The 27212-nt window shown below is 48.1% G+C and overlaps 7 protein-coding genes across 7 annotated transcripts; 4 read left to right on the top strand and 3 right to left on the bottom strand.

Moving 5' to 3' along the window:
* Nucleotides 1-1338: 1338 nt before the first annotated feature.
* On the top strand, nt 1339-2456 carry FPOAC1_009495 (uncharacterized protein; the record flags this gene model as incomplete). Its single annotated transcript, XM_044853921.1, has 4 exons — nt 1339-1419; nt 1469-1753; nt 1807-2133; nt 2181-2456. 4 exons carry the CDS (start codon nt 1339-1341, stop codon nt 2454-2456), a joined length of 969 nt encoding a protein of 322 aa, XP_044706591.1.
* Nucleotides 2457-4368: 1912 nt separating this feature from the next.
* Nucleotides 4369-5058, top strand: FPOAC1_009494 (uncharacterized protein; the record flags this gene model as incomplete). The annotated part of the gene is made up of 1 exon (XM_044853920.1): nt 4369-5058. The coding sequence occupies one exon, from the start codon at nt 4369-4371 to the stop codon at nt 5056-5058; it is 690 nt and encodes a 229-aa protein (XP_044706590.1).
* Nucleotides 5059-5410: 352 nt separating this feature from the next.
* On the top strand, nt 5411-7228 carry FPOAC1_009493 (uncharacterized protein; the record flags this gene model as incomplete). Its single annotated transcript, XM_044853919.1, has 1 exon — nt 5411-7228. One exon carries the CDS (start codon nt 5411-5413, stop codon nt 7226-7228), a length of 1818 nt encoding a protein of 605 aa, XP_044706589.1.
* Nucleotides 7229-8831: 1603 nt separating this feature from the next.
* On the bottom strand, nt 8832-9427 carry FPOAC1_009492 (uncharacterized protein; the record flags this gene model as incomplete). The annotated part of the gene is made up of 4 exons (XM_044853918.1): nt 8832-8947; nt 8999-9041; nt 9099-9166; nt 9265-9427. The coding sequence occupies 4 exons, from the start codon at nt 9425-9427 to the stop codon at nt 8832-8834; spliced, it is 390 nt and encodes a 129-aa protein (XP_044706588.1).
* A 1365-nt stretch (nt 9428-10792) lies between these two features.
* FPOAC1_009491 (uncharacterized protein) lies at nt 10793-12225 on the top strand (the record flags this gene model as incomplete). Its single annotated transcript, XM_044853917.1, has 4 exons — nt 10793-10947; nt 11007-11048; nt 11102-11200; nt 11256-12225. The coding sequence occupies 4 exons, from the start codon at nt 10793-10795 to the stop codon at nt 12223-12225; spliced, it is 1266 nt and encodes a 421-aa protein (XP_044706587.1).
* A 1340-nt stretch (nt 12226-13565) lies between these two features.
* FPOAC1_009490 (uncharacterized protein) lies at nt 13566-16250 on the bottom strand (the record flags this gene model as incomplete). The annotated part of the gene is made up of 2 exons (XM_044853916.1): nt 13566-14948; nt 16239-16250. 2 exons carry the CDS (start codon nt 16248-16250, stop codon nt 13566-13568), a joined length of 1395 nt encoding a protein of 464 aa, XP_044706586.1.
* A 7283-nt stretch (nt 16251-23533) lies between these two features.
* On the bottom strand, nt 23534-23998 carry FPOAC1_009489 (uncharacterized protein; the record flags this gene model as incomplete). Its single annotated transcript, XM_044853915.1, has 4 exons — nt 23534-23642; nt 23692-23705; nt 23750-23916; nt 23968-23998. The coding sequence occupies 4 exons, from the start codon at nt 23996-23998 to the stop codon at nt 23534-23536; spliced, it is 321 nt and encodes a 106-aa protein (XP_044706585.1).
* Nucleotides 23999-27212: the final 3214 nt, after the last annotated feature.

Raw genomic sequence — 27212 nt, 5'->3', positions numbered from 1 at the left:
GCATATCATTCATAACTGAACTTCTCAAACCCTGTCATATCTGATCTGAGCATGTCATGTAAGCCTAATCCCTGGAGGGTCCCCGCGCGGTTACTACAATTGGGTTGAACACAGGTGGATCTCCCGCGCGCGATTTTGGCCGAACAAGAAAAAGAATCATGATCTTAACAATATTCAATGGAGAAACGGTGAAATATTGTTAACGCTTAAGTACCTATCCTGAACCTCGGAATCCCTCGCAATTCAGTGTCCTAACTAAAGTCCAAATATGAATTTAGATTCTGAGCAATCAGAGTCCGAGGAATCGAGTCTGAACAGTATCAGTACAATTGTCTTGCATGTACAGTACAGTAGCGGCAATATTACCGCGCGCCGACTCTTGGGTTGGCTTGAGTTGATTCAGTTGAGCAAATTGACATTTGTCAGGTTCGCCGACGTAACTATTGGAGAATATATTCAAGATGATTTTAGAGCACGAAGACATGCGGGATACCTTCTATTGGACTGCAGGTATCTTGTCTTGCTAGTCCAGAACGTCCACAACAACTTCCCATAGAGGCATATTGTTGTCTTGAACTAAATCCAGCCACTTGTATCCAGTAACTTCCAGTCAAACCAATATCCCCTCTATTTCTTACTACGTATGTCTTCTCTACTCTGCCCTAGATCGAATGGATGTTGTGCTTGGCTTTCAGTTTTCAAGCACAGGGTTATCTGCCCGTAATCTGATTCACAGTTTATCCATGGTGAGCTTGTCTGTGTCAATGTGAGTCGACAGGGCTGAAGAAAGGTATGATGACGGTGATTGATCCAAAAGGATTACCCAGGAAAAAGAAAAGGAATATATGTCAGACTCTCAGAATGTTTGCTGATTAGGAGATTACCTGCCATCTTTTCATTATGCGTGATGAATGAGTTGAATCGTGGGATTCCTGTGCTGTCACGATAATTTACTGCGTCTAGACACAAATCAAAGGCAACATAAATAACTATATGACTTGGTATCAGCTACAACAGAAATCAAACCAAGAACAAGCAGTTGTCTATTCGTAGTTACTGGTTATGGACCAAGAATCCTATTGGCCCATCATGGATAGTGGAGTCAATCATGGCCACCGATATATCGGCGGAACAAATCCTAACCAAGACTTACAAAGCGTCAACTTCCATGACAAACTCTACAACAAACCAATAATTTGTAATGATACATCGGAGATTGTATAAATGTGCTTCAAGATGAGTATATATAACCGTCAGTCATGGTCTTTATCCAAAATCATTACAATTTCAAAACAACTTCACCCCAACAATCTTCTCTTCCACTAACAAAACATCACCATGAATGTCACCATTGTCGGCGCAAACGGCGAGGTTGGCTTGTCCACCATTGCAGCCCTTACAGCTTCTTCTACCAAGTTTGTGAGTTTCCCCCATATTTTCACTTGCTCTAATACTGACAGCTTGACAGAATTTGACTGCGATTGTTCGACCTGCTTCCATCAACAAGCCTGAAATTGAACATATCAAAAAGCAAGGCGTCTCAGTCGTAACCATCAACCTTGAAAATAACCATGATGAGCTTGTCAAGACTCTCACTGGTCAAGACGTTGTCATCAGCGGTCTGGTCCCATTCTCACCTGCGCCCGAGATTGCTCTGGCAAATGCTGCAAAAGAAGCCGGAGTGAAGCGTTTCGTCCCCAGTAGCTTTGGTCCAAGCTGCCCTCCTGCTGGTGTCATGATTCTCAGGGAATTTGTAAGTACACTGCAGAGTACTTTGATTAGTACGACCCTTCTGACACCCTGTAGAAAGAAATTGTCATCAACCACGTCAAGAAGATTTACCTGCCCTACACTGTAATCGACGTTGGCTTGTGGTACCAGGTGTCTCTCCCAGCTCTCCCATCTGGAAAGATTGACTACGCTCTCAAGTTCCCTACCACGGTCATGGCAGAGGATGGCTCTCATGCTACAGCTATCACGGACCTCAGAGACATTGGTAAATACGTGGCCAAGATCATAACTGATGAGCGCACTCTGAACAAGTATGTGTTTGCCTACAATGAGGTGTGGTCACAGGAGCAGATCCATATCCATTTGGAGAAAGTGAGCGGAGAGTCGATTCCGCGCAACAAGGTGAGTCTATGCCATGTTTGCCCGGGATACAGGCTGACAGAAATCAGGTGGAAACAAAGGAGATCGAAACTACCATCGCCACAGCTCAGGCGGCATATGATCAAAGTGACAAGTCTTTGCCTTTCCTCTTTGGGCTTGTCCTTCCGCAGTACCTCAACTGCGAGTGGTTCCGTCAGGATAACCTCCCAGAGCATGCCAAGTATCTAGGGTACCTCAGCACCAAGGATCTCTATCCCGACTTTGAAGCTGTCAAGTATGTGGACTATGTGGATGAGGTAATTGAGGGCAAGGGAAAGTCCATCTACGCCAACCGCGAGTTTTGAGATGTCAACTGCAGATGGTGTCTCCTTATTCGTCGATTCATGATTAGGTAGTTGGGCAGTCAATGAGTAGTGAGGAAAACAATCACAAAATCAGTCACCAATCTCGATTGCCCATCAGTTTTAGTCCCTTACAGTACAGGAGGCGGGTAAGCTCCAACGCCTTGTATCAGCCACGACAAATCAAAAGAGTCAAGAGGCAAATGACCTCGGCTTCTGCGACAAGCCACCAAAAAGGAAATATTTAATTACAGCTTACGAGTTTTGCATAAGGAGATTATATTTGTCTAAGACAAATTTACAATGCAATTGTTTGAAGCGGGAGAGCACAGAGACATTCATAGACATTCATAGACACGCATGAAGCAAGGGAATCGGGATTGCCATATTGAATCAAAAATGAACTGATCTGAGAGTAACTAAAGCACAAACATAAACAGCTCATCTCACCTCAGCAACCCCTGCCCCTTGCATATTCTTTTCCTCTTAGCGGCACAGTTAGGTTGAAGCTTAAGTAGATGATGATGGAGGAGATAAGGCATGCTACAGCTAACAGAGTAAGAGGCCAAGAGAACCAACGACTACGACTGAGAGAAAACAAGAAAAAGATAACTAGACAGAAAAGAGATGTCACTAAAAGATGACCCGGCTGTATATCATTGGTTAGAGTGCTGTACATACCCCTCGGGGTTACAAAAAACAGCGGAATGGCTTACACCAAAAACCGCTGATCTCCCACCAAAACCCTTCCGCTGTTTTTCGTAACCCCCTAGATACCATACTGTACAGAAAAAGTGTGTGTGACTGCACCGCATTAGCCTGATGCCAACTGCAGGGGCCGTTGACGGTCGTTGGATTTTGTCGTTTACGCTAAAAAGGGACAAGAAGAAGGAGAGAAAAAAGTCAAAAATGGCAGATTCTCACCCAAGCAAAGTTCCCCGGAGCAGCCAAATGTGGAGTGCCTGACTCTTGGAACTCCACTGTAGGTAGCCAAGTTTACAGTTCACTAAAGTTATTATGGTTATCCGGCTAACTCGGCCCCATCCCCATCCCCCCATCCTCCACGGGCTTCTTGTTGTGATCGGATCATCACTGTCAGTTGGTAGAAAATAAATGCATGTTGACTCTTTATTCGTTGTCGTTGCAATTGTAACCCTCTATACAGAGCTTACACCAAGATTGAGTGCAGATGAAAACAAAAAGACCCTGTCTTGTCTGCCCGTTCCCCGTTGACAGCTCAAAACTCTCTTTCGTCTCTCCAATTGACCAACGTCTCACTGCTTCTTTGCTACCCCAGACCTTTTATTGTTCTCTCTTATCAAATGAGGCCTTTTTACCCGCCGCTCCAAGATCCGATCACACTACTAAACACAAACCCTGGTCAGTCCTTGAACCTCGTATTGTGAGACCAGGATTAGACAAACCCACCTCAGCCCAACGACTCTACTCTAGTGCAGGTACAAGAAACAACTTTCAATCATGTTATGATTGGACCAAAGACGCATTTACGGCGTAGAAAGAGGGAAAATTGCCTCGTTTAGCTCGTCCAGTCTAGCTTTTCCTTGAAATGCCATGCAAAGTTCTTGGCTCAGACCAGTCTAGACTAGTTCTCCCCTTCTCCGCTGTAAAGGAATGTCTATCAGTCATCCCAGATCAGTTCAGTTCAGTTCAGTTCAGTTCAGTTCAGTTCAGTTCACTCCAGTTCAGCTTGACTCGATCTGTCTGTCAAGAACCCGAGTCTTTCCAAGATAAATACACCCTCTTCCCTCTCTTGTTTCTCTCTCCTTCTCCCCTCATCAACTACACTCGCTACAGTCGTTATCACTCTCGCTTCTGCTCTACTCTGCACTTCACTCGTTAAAAGTCAGATCAATTCTAAAACAACTCACACCCCAAAATAAAAACATTCATCAAAATGTCTTTCTTCAAGGCTGCTGCTGCTGCTGGCCTCCTCATCGGAGCTGCCAATGCCTCTCCTCACTACGCCGCCTACGGTAACGGTACTCAGTACACAACCGAGGTGGTGACCGCCATCACCACCTACTGCCCGGCTCCCACCACTCTCACCTACGGTGATAAGACTTACACTGTCATCAAGGAGACCACCCTCACCATCACCGACTGCCCCTGCACTATCAGCCACCCTCTCAAGCCCACAAAGCCTATCATCCCTGTCCCTCCTCCTGTCTACACAACTGAGGTCCTCACTGCCATCACCACCTACTGCCCTGAGCCTACCACTCTTACCCACGGCAACAAGACCTACACCGTCACCGAGCCCACCACCCTTACCATCACCGACTGCCCTTGCACAGTCACCAAGCCTCAGACTGAGCACTACCCTCAGCCTACCCCCGGCAAGCCCGGTCACCCCGGCAAGCCTGAGGTTCCCGCTCCTCACCCTACTGCTCCCGCTCCCGGAAAGCCTGAGTACCCCCAGCCCGGTCACCCCGAGGCTCCTCAGACCACCGGCCCCGTCCCTGTCAACCCGACCGGCGACTACCCTCCTCCCGAGGGTACCAGCCCTGCCGTCGTCACTGCTGCTGCCGGCCGCATCGCCCCTGCTGGTCTCCTGGCCTTCATCGGTGCCATTGCTTTCTTCTAAGCTATTCTACCACATGCTTGTCACTAATATCTGCCTCTGGATATGATATAAGTTGACATAAAAAGTGTTGGGACTTTTTTTAATGATTAATTCATACATGATATGATGGATGGACTACGATTGGAGGGAAGCGTTGGGTATATATAATTCATTTCTATCATTTGCACATAGATCTCACAATAGAGGTGCATAAATCTTAATACTACAAAGTTCATCTGGACTTGGTTATCTCAATTCTTTGCTGTGTTCTACAAGGGACCATCGTCTATCGTGAAGCACAATGTACTGTATTTGACGTCGTGTAAGCAACCAATACACCGCTCATCTCCACTTCCCTCTAACATCATTCAGCATGCGATTGTTAAATGTCTCAACTTTCTCCCTACAAGAGTTCATTGGCCGAATCCCTCCATATGCAATTCTCAGTCACACTTGGGGTGAACAAGAAGTCCTATTCAATGACATCGGTACTTCAGCAGCCACCTCAAAGCAAGGTTATGCCAAACTTACTGGCTGCTGCAGAAAAGCAGCTCAAGATGGTTTCGATTGGGTCTGGATAGATACGTGCTGTATCGACAAGTCCAGCAGCGCTGAGCTTACCGAAGCCATTAACTCCATGTTCGCCTGGTACCAGAGGGCAACTGTGTGCTACGCCTACTTGCAAGACGTCACCGATGATAGCCTCACGCTGGCCTTTCCAGTTGTCGAGTTTTACAAAAGCAGGTGGTTCACTAGAGGATGGACACTTCAAGAGCTAATCGCACCGCAAACTGTTGAGCTCTGTTCCAAGGAATGGAATGTCATGGGCACAAAGAGGAGCCTCGCTCGAGGCATAGGAAGTGTCACGGGAATCCCTATCTCAGTTTTGCGCGGAGCGAATCCGTCTACCTACAACGTCGCCGAGCGAATGTCATGGGCATCGGCTAGAACCACAACTAGAGAAGAAGATTCGGCATACTGCCTTCTGGGCCTGTTCAACGTCAACATGCCTCTACTATATGGAGAGGGGCCAAAGTCATTTCTTCGACTCCAGGAGCAGATTCTCAAACAGGAAGAAGACTATAGCATCTTTGCTTGGACTCTACAGCAAGACAATGGCCCGGTCAGCCATTATGTTCGCGCCACTGGGTTCCTCGCTTGGTCCCCAGCGCAGTTTTCCAAATATGCTCCGACAAGGACGAGTATCCCATTCAGAGGACAAAAGCCACAGAGCTCCGTGGGCCATACATCTGGCGAACCTTTCAGAGAGGCTTCTGGAAACGAGACGCAAATATACCAGGTCCTTCAGCAGAAAGATTACGAGCGCATGTTTCGGAGCTTTGACAGTATCAAGGCCATGAGAACAGCACCTAACCCTCCCGAGCTCACAAGTCGCGGTCTGCGTGTCAGCCTTCCTATCATGACGCCCACGAGCCACTCCCTGCCAGCTCTGTCTCTTGCATGGCTCTTTTACGAGGTTCAGGATCTTCTCATATGTGTGTTTCTTGATCACAACCAGGAGACGCTGGCCCAGGTCCACTGTAGGGCAGAGTCAACATGCCTCGTCGGTGTACCGAAATCGCTCCTGAACCGCTTTGAGTCGACCGAGCTGTTCATCCATCCAAGTGGCTATTTTGCAGATAACAATAATGGGTACTCGCCGACATTTCTTTTCTCATCCAAAAGAGTAAAACTATTGTTGAAGATACAATCAACTGAAAAGTGTTCTCTTCACGTCGTCTTGGCGTATCCTAACGACGAATGGATGAAGCGAGACATGTCAATGCACGACTCTTCATTTAGAGTCTTGTGGGTTTGCTGTACACAAGGTTCACAATCTTCACTCTTCAGGATTGATTTCACGATATCCAGTGACAACGCTTCGTGTTCTATCCGCGAGTTACCCGACTCCCAAACTAGCGGCAAGATGGACGAGGTTCGCAAAAGCGCCCTTCTCCGTGCATGTGCGCAATACAGAAAGTCCTTTCTCGCTCATGCGGATCGGTCTGTGAAGAGGTCCGTCCGGTTACCAGGGACTGTCTTCTCGGCTGTCTTGAATCGGAAGCCTACATCTAAAGACAACCTTGTGGTTTATGAGATGACAGTTGACGCTCGGGACGTGGTCAAATGTCCGAGCTGGGTTCAGTTGAGTCTTGTGCAAGACCAAAAAGAAGTCGACGATGGATTTTAGGATTACGTTGGTTTTCTTGGGCCTAAAGAATTGGTTTTTGCTGATTTGGAAGGGTAGAATAATCAGCTAAGTGACATCTAGGCCTTCATTAGGATGACTGGACATGACACTCTGTCTCGATCGATACAGTCGTCTTCAAGCGAGTCACCCGTATCGCCCGTATCTTGATCGACCAAAAGAGTCTCCCTAGGTCTATAATTTAAGGATTAGAGAGCCATCAGTGCTGGGCTGCTATACAAAATGGCTCAGCTACCAAACTTGACAACTCGTCCCCTAACATAATAAAATAACCTAGGTAGCCAAAAAATACAAAAATAACAGACATACAACACCGGGGATTCGCTGGTCGTCACCGACCCAACTACTAATCCAGCGCTTCGCAGCTTATCTATGGGAGAGCGGACGGGATCCCGAGTTGTCTGCGAGCTGTGGTCGTATGTGCTAGATATTACTGTAAATTGGGTTTATATATTGAGGGTCACCTCGATAATTAATGACCGGGGGATATGATGGCGTAGCCGAGATACGCTATAGAGAGATGGTACATAAGAGATCAGAAACTTCGGTCTCACTCAGGTCTCCATTTCCGATACATATGCTCTTGTTTCAATCATGGCAATCTTATCCGTAGTTCAGCAGTAGCGGTTGAGTCAGCACAACAGAGCACTGGCCGGTCCGGATTCCAGATGCTGCACTTTTGACTAATCGGCCGATGAAGCGTTGGCGTTGTCGTCTGAGGAGAAGGTTGTCTTTTGACTGAGATCGCTCAAGTATATGGAATATGTTATTCATTACATGCCCTTTGTAAGACGTCAGTTTGTCGTGATAGATTATAAAACCAAAGCGGAATTTGCTTCTTGGTACGGAGTATTAGTTGATCAATGTTCCCGATCGGCCCCGTTGCCCCATTTTGCTAGCTCCGGTCCGGCAAGTGGTCGGATGAAGAGGAGACCGGCTCATCTGGGTCGTTGGTGATTGGTGCCAGCGGTAGAAGATCACCATCTCGGGTGTCATTTGACGTGCAGTCCAGGGAAGTCAAGTGATAATATGAATTGAGAGAGGCAATTAACGACAAACACCCCATTCATCCTTAAACGCCATCATCCTCCAAAATTCAAATACAGCAGCAATAAAATTTGTGCCAGCAAGAAAACCAAATTTTGCATAAAACCCCCAAGAAAAGAAAGAAAATAAACCCCAGTGCCGGCGAATCCAGGCCTTGTCTTGTCTTGTCCCATCCAATTTCAAAAGACCGATCCCCTGTATGTGCCGGGTGCGGAGGTGATGAATGCTTTGCCATGTCTTGTGATACTCCGTCAAAGCCAAAGCCAAACCCCAAAAGTGAGGCTGTCAAGTCGAATGGCCAGGGACCCTGTCCCAAATTACTCCATCAAACAATACCCATGCGTCGCACAGGCTGAAACAAGTGTGTGGTGGTCGTCTCCTCGCCTGGTAGGAGGAAAAGTGAAGAACCGTGGGAATATTAACGCCGTGAGAAAAGTATAGTCGAGTAGTAAAAAAGTCCATGTGCAATCGAGAATCTCGTGAGAAGGGAAATGTCTATCGTAGCCTGGTCCGGGTATACGGTGCAATGCATGACGGTTTAATGAGGAAGCATGTTCTTTGATTCGTCGTCGCTCAGAATGATCTCGTGCACGGGATCGCGCCGATTCTCGAGGGGAACATAGTCACAGTCAATATAAGACGGAAGGAAGATTTCTGCCATGTGTTAGTGCTTTAGACAGTGAATCATGCTCTATCTCAACACACCAGGGTTCCAGGCGAAGCCTTGGCTCGAAGAAAGGTAAGAGATCTATAGAAGTCAGTCAGTCAGATCACAGTGTCCAAGTGTTTGAGTTCCGAAGCTTACCAGTCGGGGAGTGCCCTCAGGGTCGCCAATGTTAATGACAGTGCATTCTTGCTTAGAGAGGGAAGAGCCTACAGCAAGGTCAAATTAGTCTAAAGGAAAGGTCATGATAAGGCAGCCGCATAGCAAAACAAGGCCATGTCGTGTAGAGAACCAGGCTTCAACGTACTCAGAAGACTTGGGCGGCGGTTATGAAGGGCCTTGACCTTCCCGGCTGATGGCGGGGACGATGAGGGCGAGATACCAAATGGGCTGCTGGTTGAAGAGCCAGTGCCCTTATGGAATGAGCGGGTGGCTGAAGGACCAGCGGGAATGGCAATAGAGGACGACATTATTGTGACTTAAGTTGAGTTGGTTTGCTAGAGATCCCAAGATGAAACGAGGGGTAATGGCTGGTATCGACGGTATTGGCGTGTGACGGGCGTCGGTAAAGTCGTGGATGGCAAGGCGATGAGGAGAGCAGCAGATGACTGTGTCGAGGGGTGGAATGACGCAACAAAGAGAGGTCGGACTTGGAAAGTATAGTCTAAATGACGTTAAGAGAGGCAGAAGACCGAGTTTGTGGGAAGACAAATGCACAAGGGGGGAAAGTGAGCAGGGGAAAAAAAGAAGTTGAGTTTGTTGAAGGTTCAACAAGTCAGATAGAAGAACGTTGGTATGTGGTTTCATACAGTTCAGTGTGACTGAACTAACTCCTCGGCCGCCGACCAGTGAATCACTGCCGCATCATCCCGTGAATGAGCGACCTGATCCGACCTAGATAAGCCACAGTACAACAAGGTACTTACTTGGGCTTAGATGAAACTGTGCATGAAAATACAGCCCACAGTGTAGATAAAGGATATGACAAAACACCAGACACTCTATCGTGGGTTTCAAGTTGATACTATGTGATTTGGCATCTTCTATTCTGTAGGACCCTCCGTGTCGTGTTGTCTGTAATATACTAAGTTAGTAGCCATCGCGGGGCCGTCTTATCAGTTCCATCTACAGATACCTCACCGCAATACCCGCCATCTACCTACCTATCTATCAACGTTACCTGCCTAGACCGTCAAGCTCAGCCGCTAAGGTATTCCCCCAGCTTCAAGAGCCTCAGAAGGGTTCAAGTGCCAAAGTACAAGTACAGCGGTACAATGCCCACTCAGCCACTGTATCTCTTATGTACCGTAACAGTCCACACTAACACCTAAGAAACAGTCCCCTCAGGGTCCCCACGTCCTTGTGAAGGCAGCAGATCCCCCCCATCGATGAACCAATCTGGTTCACTCAAGCAATGGACCCCATCGATGAACCAATCTGGTTCACTCAAGCAATGGATTGGAGCCTTGCAGCTACTGCAAGCTTGTTATCCCTGGTCATGCCGTGGACCAATCAAGGGTGCTCATGGGTGGACACTCACTGGCCTCATTGTTTTGCTGCTCTTTGAATGCAGTAAAGTCACGTGTAGCTCGCCATGGCTGACTAAGAGCTATATCGCTAGCCTACCTTAGCTACCAGCCTACCAGTGTCGTCGTCGTCGTTACTGGCGCCTGGCATCATCTCGAAGCAGCTCATCACTCCCTCAACCATCAAAACAACAATCAAGTTGTGCACTCTCCAAAGACAATCACTTACGAAATCCTACGCTCATATTATATTAAATCGATATTCTACGGGACGTATCCGCAACCTCTAACAGTAACAAAAGCGCAAAGATGGGTGACGTCGCTGTCGAAAACCCAGCAACCCAGGTGGCGCCTCACAAGAGGGCCGCGCACTCGGCCATTCCCACCATTGACAACTTCGAGGGCGTTTCGACCGATGGGGGAGATGATTATGCGAACCTGAAGAAACTTCAGAGACAACTAGAGTACGCTATTCCGATCCTAAACATCGCGAAGTGGCGGAGAACTAATAGCTCCGGTACAGGTATATTCAGCTACAAGAGGAGTATATCAAGGATGAGCAAAGGTAATTTATCTGAAAGAGCCTCTGCTTGATCGCGGCGTACTAATTGCGTGCAGGAGTCTCAAGCGTGAGCTGGTGCGAGCTCAAGAAGAGATCAAGCGAATTCAAAGTGTCCCACTAGTGATCGGCCAGTTTATGGAGGCCATTGACCAAAAGTATGTCTCTCTCCGCAGCAGTCCATCAACCCTAGCTAATTAGTGGTTTGCAAAGTACTGGTATCGTTCAGTCTAGCACTGGATCCAACTATGTCGTCCGAATCCTTTCCACCCTCGACCGCGAGAAGCTCAAGGCTTCCTCCTCGGTTGCCCTCCACCGACATTCCAACGCCCTCGTCGATATCCTCCCTCCCGAGGCCGATTCCTCCATTGCCATGCTTGGCGCAGACGAGAAGCCTGATGTGACATACGCCGATGTCGGTGGTCTGGATATGCAGAAGCAGGAGATCCGTGAAGCTGTCGAATTACCCCTGACACACTTCGACCTCTACAAGCAGATCGGTATCGACCCTCCTCGCGGTGTTCTTTTGTACGGTCCTCCTGGTACCGGCAAGACTATGTTGGTCAAGGCCGTCGCCAACTCGACCACCGCCAACTTCATCCGAGTTGTTGGTTCTGAGTTCGTCCAGAAATACTTGGGTGAAGGACCCCGAATGGTCCGAGACGTTTTCCGTATGGCTCGCGAAAACTCACCCGCCATCATCTTCATCGACGAGATTGACGCAATCGCCACCAAACGATTCGATGCTCAAACTGGTGCCGATAGAGAAGTCCAGCGTATTCTTCTTGAGCTACTCAACCAGATGGATGGTTTCGACCAGACTGCTAACGTCAAGGTCATCATGGCCACCAACCGAGCTGATACTCTGGATCCCGCCCTCCTCCGACCCGGACGTCTCGACCGAAAGATCGAATTCCCCTCGCTTCGAGACCGTCGTGAGCGACGTCTTATTTTCTCCACCATTGCTAGCAAGATGAGTCTAGCTCCCGAGGTTGATCTCGACTCGTTGATTGTCAGAAATGATCCTCTGTCAGGTGCTGTCATCGCTGCTATTATGCAGGAGGCAGGTCTCCGTGCCGTCCGTAAGAACCGATACAACATTATTCAGACCGATCTCGAGGATGCCTACTCAAGCCAGGTCAAGGGTACGGGCGAAGAGAACAAGTTCGACTTCTACAAATAAATCAAATTGGTCGGTATTTCCACTTTGCAAGCTCTCATATGTCAATTACACTGTATTACATACTCCAATCTTGGGGCCAAGGGGATATTTTGAACGGGAAAAGACCATACCAGCGGGGGTAGCTTGAAGATTGAGAAGTTAGACTTCGTAGGATTAATCAACGTGCCGATTTGGCACCAGCGATAACAACATTCCTGTCCCGAGAACTCGTGATTTGATCTCAACTGCGATGTGCATATAAACTTATCTTGCATCTCTAGAGCATGCTTCATTGCTACGTGGGATCAACTGAGAAGGTTGTCAGATTGTACGTTTACTTGAACCAAGTCGTGACTAGCGTTTGATTAGAATCATGTTTCTTGCAACTCAAATGAAAGTGTAGCAACATCTTCCCTCAATTATTCATTCATCATTTCGGAACACTTCACATGCAAGACAACCGCCCACTATGACACATAAGCAGTAAAAAGAGTGCTTTTCATTTCGTTCTAATTCATCCCATGCCATCCTGGCATTCCATGTCTAATATTGCGCTTAAAAGGAGAAGTCTATGAACATAAAAACCATTGCCATCTCCGCAGAGAAGCCAGACAAGTACAGTTAACGAACCAACAATAAAATACACATGTTTTCCCCCTTGACTCCATCAATCCTTACCATCTTTCGTTTTTGTTTTCCTAACACGCTACCAGTCTATTTTGATCCACTTGTCCCTTATGAGATCCTCGTCCTGACGGGATCTCTGTACACCATAGTAGAAACACCAAACAAACAATCAACACGCTTGAAAACGTAAGGGGTAACCAGATACCCGGCCAAAAACATGCCAGGTGAGAAACGCCATGGAGCCCTTCCAGAGGCAAAAAAAAGTGATACAGTTACATGAGGCTCTTGGCAACATCGACTACCAGGGTATATCTTCCGGTCTGGCGGAAGGCGAAGACAGCGCTGCCAAAAACCTCAAGCATTGGTAAAAGGGAAAAGGGTGTAATGGGAGCCTGTAGGTCCCGAAAGATTACAGCTATCGATTTGGATCGTTGCTTCGTTCAGTTATTATCCATTGGCTATTACCATGGCTCTCGGATATAAGCCTGTGTATGTAGTCATACTCGTGTAAGAATCATCGTGCCAGAAAAAGAGGAGCCGGGCGTTGACCGACTCGAGATTATTGGTGTAGGCAGGTAGAGTAGCATCGGTAAGGCTGGGTGCATCTGCAGCAACCCAAGTCATCCCAGTAAGGCAGGTTGGTGGAGTGAGCATTGACTCGACGCAATAAATGACTTGCGGATGTGCCTAGGCAGAAAAACGTATAGAGCATGCCAATAGGCATAAAAAGCTCATTACGAGCTCAAAGTAACACCGACTTCAAAAAGCAGGTGAACGAAACGTCGGTGTAGCTCGATGAAGATATCAGGCTGTCCAACAATCTCCGCGAGGCCGCGAGCTTTAGGGGCCGAGGCACCAGGTCCGCCACCCATGCGTCGGGTGAACCCGCTACCACCTGTCAGAAAGCTGCTGCCATTGCGATCTGTGCCTCCAGAGGATTCGACAGGTGGTTGTGTAGGTGCATAGCCACCCCCATAGATGCTATTGCCAATAGGAGAGTTCTCGGCCGCTCGCTCGGCCTCGGCCTCAGCCAGTTGCTGGATCCATGTAGCGAAATCACGGAACGCTGTCGAAACCACGGCAAATGTCTTCATAGCCAAGCGCTCTCGGTGAGTACTCAACGCCAAGAAGGCATACACTCGCTTATGACCACGTGCGTGTACATCAGGAATACGGAAGATGTAAGCCGTCGTGTAACCAGCGTTGGCATCGCCGAAAAAGATGGGGCCGCCTGTGACAGCCGAGCCGGCGCTCTGTGTCGTAACAAAGGCCGGGGAAGTAGTCATGACGGGCGAGGTAGGGTTTGCTGTAGAAGGAGCCCGAGGCAAAGTTTCGAAGGATAGAGTGCGCAAGCAAGAAGCACGGATAAGGGAGAAAGAGTCGGGTAGGACCGGAGCGTGGGTAGATGTATAGTCGACATAATGGAGGTGGAAGGGTGTCCGTTCGGCCGCGGTCGAATTGCCTGTACCACCACTTTTGCTTGATCGCGAAGTGTTGCGTGAGCTGACTGAGGGTGTCACTCGATGACGAGGAGCGCGAGGGTCCTCGTCCCGCTCCCCATCCGTATCGCTCGAGGTTTGCGAATTGGGAGGTGATGCCTGACCCGAAGCACCGAAAACCCGTTCTGCAGGCGCACGCGTGCGCAATGTTGGCCCCCGGGCGTTGTTTGCTAGTTGAGGACTATTCGTTCCCGCCTGCTGTCGCGGCAAGGTCATTGCGCAATTATCGCAAGGCCCTTGCTTCTTAGTGACCGTCTCATCGTAAGTTCTTCGGAAACTCGAATCGCGACGGGGATGAGGAGGAGCTGGTCGAGGGCTTTCGGGAGGTGTATCGATTGCACTTGCGTTTGCGCCAGTATTCGAGCTGGAGTTTCGCAATAGCTTTGCGCGTTGCGCCTGAGCATCTTGCTCAGAAGCTGGCACCGACGTGCTCCGGGCAAGGTCAAGGTTCTTCAAGGCTTCGTTGAGGGCGGTCGAGGAAGCATGCGGGCTGGTTCGCGATCGGTCATTGGCATGTTCTGTACCGTCTTCAAAGCATACGGTGCATGATGCTGGTAGGCCCTCAGTGACCATCAAAGGTGTCGGGCCATGGAGATCGCAGTAGTGAGCAAGACATAGCTGGAAAGAATGCATCAGTGGCTGTGTATTGCGCATTTGAACAAGGTAGCAGGTGCAACAGGAAAAGGCTGTTGAGGATAAGATAAAACACAAAACACAAAATAAGAATTGATCATAGCAACAAAGAGACGGATATTGAACTGTATATCATCTCAGAGCCCATGACGTTGTAGGACAGGGATACATAAGCATGAATGGATAAATAGACATCAGAGTAGGATGGTTGCAAGGGGGCAGCCATGGGAGACATGGTATTATAGAACAAAGCAAATGTGGCATATCTCGGTGTCTTGATGAAGCTTGTTTTGGTTACCCTCTCCTCTTTCCTATCGGCAACGGGCCGTTGATGGGGTCATGGGGCTGAGGGATGGAAGTGATGTGGCACTCGGTGAGTTGGGATTCCAGAGCGAAGCATCATGGTTGCCCAAGGTATTGCCAGCGCCAGATCGAGGGCAGGGCAGTCATAATCGAGCAGTGAAGCGGTGTGGATGTATGCGCCTGTGTATTGTTCGTGCCCAGACAAGGGTGTGTACAGACAAGTCTGGGTGCGTGTGCTGTGGGATGGGACGAGAGGAGATGAAAGGGCAGGCAGGCAGGTAGGTAGGTAGAATAGGGTGTGTGGAAGTGAAAGTGAAAGTGAAAGCGAAAGCGCATGTCAGACAGATAGCGGGCGGTTCGGGGGCCATTAGGAGGTACGGCAGACGGGCCGTCAACGGAAAGCAGCTAGGAAGCGAGGGTGTGGAAAAGGAAAGGATGTGGGAATAAAGCCAAGGAGGATAAAAGCAAGGTAAGGAAGGTTCAGAGCGACGTGAAGAAGCAACGTCGATGAGAGACAAGACATGGTTGCCATGCCATGGGATGGGATCAGAGGTTTTGACATATGACAGAAAATGGGTGTGTATGGGGTCATGGTTGGTAATGTCCAGATCTTAGAAAAGGTACCAGAAATGTCTGGACCCAACAGGGCGGACAATGCCGATAGTAAAGCAAATCGATACCAATGCTCAAAGAGATAAAGACTGAAGGAGGAAAGCAATTATGGTTGACAGGGATGTTCTGAGACAATATGTCGACCATGTGAAGTGAATGCATGGCGTGTGATGCTCTCGTTGACCAGGGCGTCGGTTGAACAGGAACGTGGAGGGCGGAGGAAGCAGCGCGGAGCATGGAGGGTGCGACGTCGGACGTGGCAGGAATTGGCATGTGGTTGTACAGACAAGCAGGCAAGACAAAGCAAGACAAGACATGGAGATTTGACTGAGATGATAGAAGTTTGTGTTGTACACTTACAATATATGTCATGACGTATCGTCTCGAAATCGAATCGCGGCAGAGGAACGAACAAGAGTACTGCTAAATCGAGGCTGCGAGGCCAGGAGAATGTTTCCCTTATAGGCAGCGAAATACTGCACAAGGGAAGGCGAAGGTGGTCGGGGAGACGGGAGCCTGACTTTAAGCTGAAGCTGTTTCGGAGCGATGCGGCAGCAAAATAAAAACAATACGGTAGAGTCGTCGGAAGCGAAACGTGCAGGGTGAGCAGGGGCCGGATCGTCGAGGGCGTAGGCAGGTAAGTACTGTTGTGCAATATGTTGGTGCAGCGAAGTGCAATGCAGGTAGGTTACAGGTGCGGAGTGCAGTAGGGCTACAGTAGGCGAGTAGCTTGTTGAAGAATCCGTTTCAATTGATAGTTGTGGTCGAATGTTGGCGCCAGGGACTATCTTTATTGTTGGAAAGCTGGAGGATGTTTGCTCTTGTAGCTCTTCTTGGCTGCTCAAACCCGGTCAGGCCAGGGCAAAGCTGGTACGGCTGCTAGTGCAATTGCTTCGGGCAAGATTGTCCAACAAAGAAAGTTAAAGCGAGCTCGTCCGTCCGTCGAGTAACGTATCTGGGCAGGTAGCCGATGGATAACTAAGTAGTTATATGAGACGAGACAAAAGCTTGAGTTGCGAGGGTAAGATATGTAGAGTTCAGTCGCAAGAGAGGGGCGATTAGTAACGATTGGTTGGTGAGAGGAAGGCGGAAAGGCGCGGCAGCAATGCAGTGCAGTGCAAGCAGTATCGGGGAAAGAACGGGAAGCCAAAATATCGTATCGAGGATGAGGACGAGGCGGAGATGATGGTAGTGGTTGAACAGGACGGCAATTGGAGGGGATTTGACGGAAACGACCAAAAAAAACGAACAAGGTTTAGTCCAAGGCCCAAGTAGGTTGAAGGAGGTGACGATGCCTGTAAATGGGAACTACAGCTGAGGAGTAAATTTGGCAGTGAGTTGAGCTTGTCTAGTTCATCTCCATCCAGTGCGTAGAGTTGAATTGAGTAGAGTTGAGTCGTTTCTTCCCTCTAAATTCAATCAACAGATAGATGGATGTCAACTTGAAGCTCTGTGGTTTTGCTGTGGGGGTGGGCGTTTTTAAGACAAGGCCCCTCGCGAACGAACCAGAGAAACCGTTTGAGGAAGGCATGGCATGGATATTTCAACGAATGGGATCCAATAGGACGCAATAAGGGAACATGGGGGAGAAAAGAAAATGGGATCCATTGCTTCTATGATGTGGGTACAGCAACAGGCACAGGTGGAATAGCCAAGCATTGACAACAGTGTGTGTGAGTGGACTCTTTTTTACTCCAGTACAATGCGGTTGATGAGTACGAGTACCTACCGCCGCCTGTGCTGCTGCTGCTGCTTCTTCTTTTTGGTCCCGTCTTTTCTACTCCTAAGGTAGGTAGTTACCTACTAGGTGGGTAATCTTTATTAGTGGCAGTTTACTAAACTTGGCTGCAGTTATTAGTCAGTCTAGGGTACCAAGCAAGGCTCAGCGCGGCACCGGCACGTCGTCTTTAAATACCAAACTAACAACAATCAAACTTGTCCCCCCTGGTGCTAATAAACGTGCGAGCGTCGGAGTGCTATGCGTCCTGTGCGAAGATGACATGTTTGGGACTACGAGCATCGTCATATATTGCAGACTCCTAAGCCGTGTCTAATATTGGCAACCAAAACAAGTTTACCTACCTCCTGTTCGAGTCAACAGATGGATGGATGGATGAACCATAGTAATTTGTTCAAAACCACAACTAAATTCTAGGATACGCTAGGCTAATCTTCCTAGTGTCCAACCATCACAGTTGGATTTTAGTCTTCTATGACGACGAATCTGCAGTCTATGTAGAGAGACCGCTATGATAACTTTCACCCCAAGACAAATTCCAAGAGAACAATTACCTCAATGGCAAACTATCGTGATGGTAATGGCCATTGCTTCCGATATATCGACATGGTTATTCCCAGCTCTGTCTCTTTGCTTTTTGTTGTCTCATGACCCACTGAATTGCGGTTAATGATTATCAACAGCGACAGCCACAACACGCCAACGGAAAACGTAATACAGAGTAAGGGTCTTCCGGTTAGACAACGGATCTGCTGGTTGGTGGGTTCGCGGTCCGTTGCTTCAGCACTCGTCACAGGGATTGCACCTTTGCGACGAGAATAACCTTTTTTTTTTTAAGCCCTGTCGGTATCACTTGTCCGTCAACTTCCCTTCTCAATCTTTCAACAAAGTGTCCCTGGACGAAATTCTCCATGTACCGTGGCTAGTGGGACCTGTTCCGCTCGACTAGTCCTGACTTAAACAAGACCAAACTGCGAGAATGGCCAATGAAGCAGATGCCAGGCATGTTTTCTTAATTACGCCAAGGCTAGATATGTAAGCCATCCCGATGAGAGACTCCGAAGTCGTCCAACATGATCCTTCTCCCGGTTAGCGGAAACCCTGCTTATTTTCTAACAATCACTCGGAGTATGACACGATGGAAAAGAAACGGGAACGCGTTGAGGAGCAAAAGCCGAGCCTACATCGGGGCAGCTTCTAGAGAAAGTCTAGAGGATCAACTCATGAGGAGAATCCCGATTTCGAGGCACTTATGGAGAACCGATCCGATAAAAGACTCCACCATCGCGTGCACCAGCGTCAGTTGAATTAACATGGTCAGGGATCTTTGATGTTTTGTCGGAGAAAAGAGTTGTTCTCGGACTCTTGGTCTGACTGGGGACGGTTTCTCAAGGATCCAGTTTGATATGACTGCATCTAATCCGGAGCAGCTTGGGTGGGCAAACAGGTAAAGGTACTAGGTAGTACTCAACTCGAAAGGTAATGAGGACTAATACTGAAGCCATTAATGATACTGTAACATCGCAATCTTCAGCGACGAAACGCAGAGTTAAGAGAGCCTATCAAACAACGGCCTCTAACCAAAATAGCGTCTGGGCGGCAGTTGATCACGGTCATTATGACAAGCACCTTTTGCAACAACCTGAGAAGGATGGGTTCGCACAGACGCGGACAGACGGTTTGGCAGTGTTGCAGTGTTTCATTGTTCCGTCCGTGTGGCTTGGTTAACTGAAGGAAGACAACAGAGCCGTCTGCGGAGAACTCTAATCCTGAGGGATTGTGTTGGCAGAGGTTTTGTTTTGACAGCATCACCAAGAAGGAGGTTGGGATGAGAATCTCCACTATGAGACAAACATCACACACAGATGATTACATGCTCTGTACAGAGTACGTGAGGGGAATGGCACACTCGAGACAATGTGCCGTTGTTTCTTCGGTCTGTTCCACATTGTCTCCCTGAATGTCGCGTGCACGTTTACTCGAAGCAAGAGAGCACAAACTCAACATAGCACATTAATTGACTTGATCTGATTTGTCCTCTCGCTTCCGGAGCAGTGGATATTCCATCCGTTACCGAGAGCGGATACGACACGACGCCATTTAGCCTAAGGAACGTAGTATTTTGAGAACGTCAGGCTGGGTTTTACAGACTCTACGAGACCAACAGAGTACAGTCCGCAGGGGTTACAAATGTAAAGTCAGTACATTGCCACTGAGAATACTTCTATAAGTAAATAATTCTTTATACTATATTTAATAAAAATAAAAATACGATATTATTCCTCTCTCTTAGGTCTATTACTATATAATAGTAGTTTTTATTTTATTATAATAGTATTAAGACAGTTATTTTAATAATAAAATATATAACGTACATGATAAGCGGGTGCAACAGACAAGCGAGTGCAACAAAAAATCCCGCAATTTACATCTTCTCAACTTAATCAATTAATTTTCAACCACCAAATATGCCAGACCCAAATATTGAGGCTAGGATTCTTCTTGCACTTCGTGCCCTTCAAAATGACCCAAAATTAAGTCTCCGACGCGCCGCAGGCATCTACCAGGTCCGTTATTGGACTTTATATCGCCGACAGAAGGGTATCCTTTCTACGCGTGATTCTATCCCAAAATCACGCAAACTATCTGATCTAGAAGAACAGATCATAGTTCAGTTCATTCTCGATCTGGATTCGCGAGGGTTTCCCCCGCGACTGCGTTGTGTTGAGGAGATGGCTAACCGATTGCTCGCCGACCGCGAGACGCCGCCTGTCGGCAAGCGCTGGGCCTCTAACTTCGTCAAGCGACACAAAGACCTCAAGACGCATTTCCCCCGTAAATATGACTACCAGAGAGCCAAATGTGAAGATCCGACCATTATTCGCAACTGGTTTAGGCTCATAGCAAATGTAATTGCGAAGTATGGCATCCGACCTGATGAAATCTACAACTTTGACGAGACTGGCTTTATGATGGGCGTTATTGCGAGCGGAATGGTCGTCACAGGTGCTGAAAGGCGTGGAAGACCAAAATCAGTGCAGCCTGGAAACCGGGAATGGATTACAGTCATTCAGGCGATCAATGCCGAGGGCCAAGCGATCCCGCCGTTCATCATAGGTGCGGGCCAATATCACCTCGCCCACTGGTACCGAGAAAGCAACCTCCCGGGCGATTGGGCTATTGCGACGAGTCCTAATGGCTGGACAGATAACGAGATAGGCCTCGAGTGGCTAAAGCACTTCGACCGGTGTACTACCAAGCAATCAAAGAATCGCTATCGTCTCCTGATCCTCGACGGACACCAAAGTCACCACTCGGTCGACTTTGAGAGATATTGCAAGGCAAATAAAATCATCACGCTTTGTATACCGCCTCATTCGTCTCATCTGCTGCAGCCTCTTGATGTCGGGTGCTTTGGCCTGCTTAAGAAGGCTTACGGGCGAGAAATCGAGCATTTGATCAGATGCTCCGTAACCCACATTTCCAAAACCGAGTTCTTGCCGGCTTTTTACACCGCCTACCAGGCCACAATGACAGAGAAAAATATTAAAGCAGCCTTTAGAGGAGCCGGACTTGCTCCTCTCGACCCAGAAAGTGTAATCTCGAAGCTCGATGTGCAGCTGCGGACTCCAACGCCTGTGGAGGAGGTAGTTAGCCCCTCGACCCCTTGGGTCTCAAAGACCCCAAAGACTATCCTTGAAGCCGACTCTCAGCTTGAATATCTTGAAAAGAGAATCAAAAGGCATAAAAGTAGCTCTCCAGAGTCAATTCTAGAAGCATTGAGGTCTTCTTCCAAGGGAACAAAGATAGTTATGCATAAGGTTGCCTTATTAGAGGCCAGGGTCCAAGATCTTGAACAGGCAAATAAGATACTAAGCCGGCGGCGGAGGGCAAAAAGAACCCGGCTACAGAAAGGAGGGGTGATGACAGTAGAGGAAGGAAGGCAAGTAATTGATCAAACGGATGTTGATGCGCAGGCGGTGGCTGGACCATCGAGAAGTGGTGGTCAAGGAGGGCCTCCGCGAATGAAGGAAAGGCGCTGTGGAGCGTGCGGCAAGACAGGACATAATGCAAGGACCTGTCAGATACTTGTCGCTATGTCTATGGAAGAATATAGCGATTAATTTTACTTAATTAATAGTCTGTTGTGTTTTTATTGCTATTTCTATCTGAGATGTTGTGATGTTGTGTTGCACTCGCTTGTCTGTTGCACCCGCTTATCATGTACGTTAGTTATAAAATAAAAGTGGAAATTTACATTTGTAACCCCTGCGGACTGTAGTACATACATAATAGCACCCTTGGAGCTTTAGGCCGCCATTTGGGGCTCCGCTCACAAAAGGACTCACTCAAAATTACCCCGGAGCAAAGGCCAAGGGAACGGACAGAGCCAAACCAGGGGGGCCGGTTCGTGACAGGTGTTCCAGAAGCCTTCGACGAAGAAACCATGCCCCCCCAATAGAGGTGGGTCGGGTCGCCTCCCTCTGGTTAGTGATCCTGTGATGAAGACTCAGTTGTCATGTTTGCTGTTTTTTTGTCTGGACTTTCTTTTGCTGTAATCTATCTTACAAGGAAGCGATACGTCTACTCAGAGACAACAACAGCACTCCCCCAGTCAATGGCCCTTCTGATTACAACTCTCTTCCCTGGGCAATCACATAAAAAGTACATCGACTGACCGACCTTACTTACCTGGAACAAGATCTGATAGTCACTTGTCAAAAGAAATCACCGGATATTGCCTTGCATTGCGGACGTTAAGATGAGCCCACAACACAGACAGAACGAAAACCACCCCTGGAGTTTGCCATGGTCAGGGCACAAAATGCCTAAATAAGTAGGTCCCACGATGTTCATCCCTGCGCCCACGCGGAAAATGGCATGTGTTTGACAACTGCAGCCCTCGAAAGGGCGCGGGCAGGTCAGTTTTGTTCTTCCAGGATTGCAATGTCAGAGATGTTTTCACGTGTGTCTAGTCTATAGTATCGCTTGTCGGCCATTTTTCGTACATCAGTCAATTACATTCTTCCCTTATTACCTAGAGCCCGGAGGTCGCGAGATGGCACCCCTCTTGCTAACTAATGCTAGTAAAGATCCGTTGCTCTTGGCGATTGTCCAATATCAACATCGCGTTGCAGATCAGCGCTTTAGATCGCCAATACATGACATGTGCAGATTCTGTAACTATGTGCCATGCCTTAAAGTAAAACACTGCAACATCACCTGCAGGAAATAACCTGCAAAGAAGATGAATTCTGGTACCTCGGTCTAGTGCACCTATAGCCGATGGACCAACCAAGCAGCGTGCCGACAGCCCGACGTCTGCAGCCTCGATATTGCACATCATCAGCGAATCACGCCAAACCTGCGAAGTTGATTGCCAATTGGTGTATCCATGTGATTCTAACATCCCTTGAAAACCATGGTAAAAATACCGAAGACCAGTTATCTCAACTAAGCAGTGCGAACTCAACATCCAGCTCAGTTCGGCTCGGCGCGTTCCCTTTGACGATCTTTGGATATCTCAAAGCCCTCTTCAAACATCGTTGTTGTTTGGATGGGACGTGAAACGCTGTTGTCACATGGTGAACGGACACTGGGCTATCGTCTCCCATCCATGTTTCTTAACACTATTCACTGACTTCTGCAGTTAGTCTGTGACGATCACTTGACCACCCTGGCTCCATGTCCTTTGCTCTCTTCTCTTCCCTCTCCTCTCCGCTCGGTACTTCTGTTGTGACAAGCACCATGTCAATTCCACTACTCTAGGAGTTCCGAGATATATTCGATGACAAGAAGCTGAGTCTTGAGTCTCGGGTAGTCCGGCTGATGTTCACAAAGGAGGCCCAGAAGTGACCGTGGACCTGGAGAGGAAAAAGCAATTCATGATGCACCTCTCAGCTTTGCACGCCCCCACTCAGCGGGTGTGTCGGCTTCCTCCAGGATCGCCATGTACGTGAATCTCCAGAGCCTTGCGTCGGTCCCGAAGGTTGTTGGTGGTATTGCAGGACGCACAAATGCCGTTGCTATCCCTTTAGCTTGTCGATATGAGCCTGGAACAAGTGGAATGCATACCTAGGTAGGTAGATCTACCAGTGACCTCGTGCCATCTATCGCTTTTTTTTTGTCCTACCTGCAGGACTCCATCTTGCGAAGGGACAGAGTGGTCTGTCTCAGCGTTGCTTGTTGGCGCTGTCGTCTCTTCCCTCCCAACTATCGCATCTACAACTTGATCCGTTCGGCCGGGATTGATCTGCCAGATGTTCAACGAAGATGTCTGGTCTTGACTCGAGCCAAGACCTGACAAGTCGATTTCTGCATGTCTCAAACACTAGAATCGTTCGATATGACGATCAGGCACGAGAAGACGTTGGCATTGCATTATTGTGCTCAGTTGTCGGGGCCCAACATCCCAAGAAGGCAATGCGCAAATACCTATGCGGATTAGATCTGTACATATGTAGATCATATTCGATCAAGCCTTGTTCCGAATCTTAGATCTCGTTTCGTATGATAGCATTCGAAGTTAGACTTTACAGATGTCGCAGCTAGTGGAGGATCATCAATGTCTCAAGGGAACCAGTCTTTGCCATTGGCACAGCAGTGAGTACAGATGAGGATGGCTGTGAGTACACACGCCTCGTGTCGATCTAAACGGTCGTCGATCAACAAATGTAGGGGTACGTGAAATGACGATATCAGACATTTCTTCAAAGCAAAGTCTGAAACATCTCACTCACTTGCAAAGAACATCTTGACGATATCACAAAATCACATATTGTGTTACAGGCGATGCAGTAAGCCGATCACTTGGGACAAGGTTCTTTGATCGGAAGGCTATGAGGTTACCACTCAAGAACAACTCTTTCTGACATTGGGCTCGGGGAGAGTGAACAAATATATCAAAATGGCAGAATGGCTCTTGTCCTGGTATCATTTCTGAGCAATGTGCAATCTGCAATGAGGCTTGATCCAGTTGCATCTGTCATTTATGATATTTCACAAAACGAGCAACCAAGTCTTCATGAGGCTGAATGATCCATAGCTCAGCCAATACGGAACTGCGCGGAGCTTCTCCGGTAGTAGGAACTATGCAGTTGTCAAGAACGGCGATCAAAGGCGTCGGGGTCGTGGAATTGAAGGGATATGACTATCAGAGAGTACGGGCAGCAAGTGCTTTGTCAAAAGATACGTCTATGTTACTGCTTGGGCCAGTGAGTTGTCGGAGACATTGCAATCCTGTTCGTTCTTCGGTCAGTCACGGTATAGGCAGGACTATTGGAAAGGTACTTTGGTCAGCCCTGTCAGGAACCGCTAACCTTGAGTTCTGTGTGACATTTGTTGAGATTGGTTCGTCGACGGTACATATTAGTTCAGGGCCGGTTCTGAATTGGAGGCCATCCTTATTGTTAGCCTGAGTTTGGCCTTGGCTACTAACGTATTGACTGACTACCGGAACGTTTTGACCGTGGTGAGATCTTGATTTCTTCCGATAACGGATCATGGATGATTTATTGTCGACATTTGAGAGAAAGGAGAAGAATGTCCGTAATGCATACACATGGAATGGAATTTTTTATAATCGTTCATAACGATCGCTGCTCCAGATGAGAGAATGAAAGACGTTGGACATCTTGGATTCCATGCTGAGATGGCCGAGAGACCCTGTTTAGAGAGGTCATTTGTGAAGCCCTCAACTATTGATCTTGACAATAAGCCATGTCAAAGGTCGACAGGTCTAGGGTAGACCGCAGCCACAGATATACAGACACTAGGATTGGGTACCCCGTAAAAAGACCCTGTTGATCACGTCCAGTGCTTGCGTGTTTGGCCCCGGTACCTAGTTAGGTAGTTAGGTAAGGCCAGCCCTCGATCAGTTACCCGTGGGGTTGTGTGGATAAAGCGAACAGCAGACTGAAAATGAAACCCTGGCGATGTTTTATCCGTTCGATTAGGGCTCAATCCGAGGCTACGACCATGATGAAAATGAGTACCAATATTTGAGCACGAATTGAGAGTTATTTATTGTGGGATGGAGAAATTGATGACCAGCCGTTTATTTGCAGCAAGAGACCGCCTCACTCTTGTAAGCCACTGCGCTGACTTGTTCCCGATAAGTTACACGTCGATTCCAGTGACTTAGTACCTATCAGCTGAGTTGACAAATTGCATGCCCGTGGTCCACGCCATGGTTTCGGCCACCACAAGCTGGGGCGTTTTGGGGTAACATATGCAAAAACAGAGATTTATATGCTGGTATTATCTTGATACCACCTATCGTCGTTTTGTTTTACAATCTGTTTACATCAGTCCATCCCGTCTTTGCCCTCCCCTCAACAAATGCTCCATACTTGCTGCCTGTACAGTTAGTTGCCTTTTGAGGCCCCGCCGCTGACCGGGCACGGCAAGGCGAACCATCTAGGTCCGCAGCCATCGCCTAAATCCTGGCGCATACAGTGGGTTATCACTGCTATCTACTAGCCAGTGTTTGGCTGCCCGGCTTTCGGCGGCTGGTGGATGGACCCTAATCCCCCCCGCGGGATGCAGCTCGGCAGCGATGGGTCGGATCTGTGTTGGCACCTTGAATGAAACGATTGGTTGTTGATTCGCGTTTCAATTCAGCCTTGCCAAGTTGATAACATGGACGATAACACCTTGAAGAGAGTGTCTCGACGGATAAGCGAAGTATCGACGGTGATATGTATCATGATACGAATCAAGTTCAGTTGAAGATGGCTGATTTGCTGAGAAGAGTTTTAGATTGCACGAGATATGAGCAAAGAGTAACAAACGACTTTCCAGCAACCACACCTGTTAGACTCCTAACAGCCCCATCAAAGACCCCTTGTTCAACCTCAACCCGTCAACGGCAAGTTACCTAGTACACGCCTGTCCTGTAATGCGCGAAACCAAGCTTTCGTAGACGACAGCAGCCAATTAACTGACTGTACACTTTTCGAGGCACTCCATAGACTACTCATTCCTCATCCAATGTGCCATTGTCCCGTGGCAGTGCATGAGGCAACCTCTCGTTGCAGGCAGACTAGCAGAGTAATAGAGGAGCTAGGCGACCTGGCCTAACTGAGTGACAGCTAGAGTTGACTTACTGACCTAAGCTCCTAGTCAACCCCGGGTGACTGTTTTATCATATTTCGAGTTCAGGGTCGTCGTAGTACTTTGAAACCTCAACATGTGCACGATCAACACAACACACTAATGTTGTTAAAGGGGTACCTAGGGGCTGTAGGGAATTTATAGCTACTTATCTACCTAGTCAAGAGAATCCCAGTACAATCATTCATGATGAACACCCATGTATTGTCCTATCGCTTACCCCTACCTACCTACCTACTCTAGGTACCTCCTACTCCAACCTCTCAAAGCAGTGAACCTGGAAGGCATCCATGGCACTTACTAACGTTAGACCCCGTCTTACTGTGCTGTACGAGCCATTGGTTGCCTACAGCCAGTCAACCTCAAACAGCAGGTACCTACTAAGGTAAGCAGGCAGCTGCCAGCTACTGCTCCTTCTCCTCAGCCTTACTTTGAACCTCTTCTTCTTTCCAAACCATTTTCCTTCCTTCGACTTTTCTCAA

Source organism: Fusarium poae, chromosome 3, assembly GCF_019609905.1.
Source record: "Fusarium poae strain DAOMC 252244 chromosome 3, whole genome shotgun sequence".
Lineage (NCBI taxonomy): Eukaryota > Fungi > Ascomycota > Sordariomycetes > Hypocreales > Nectriaceae > Fusarium > Fusarium poae.
This window is presented reverse-complemented; position numbering and strand designations above follow the sequence as displayed.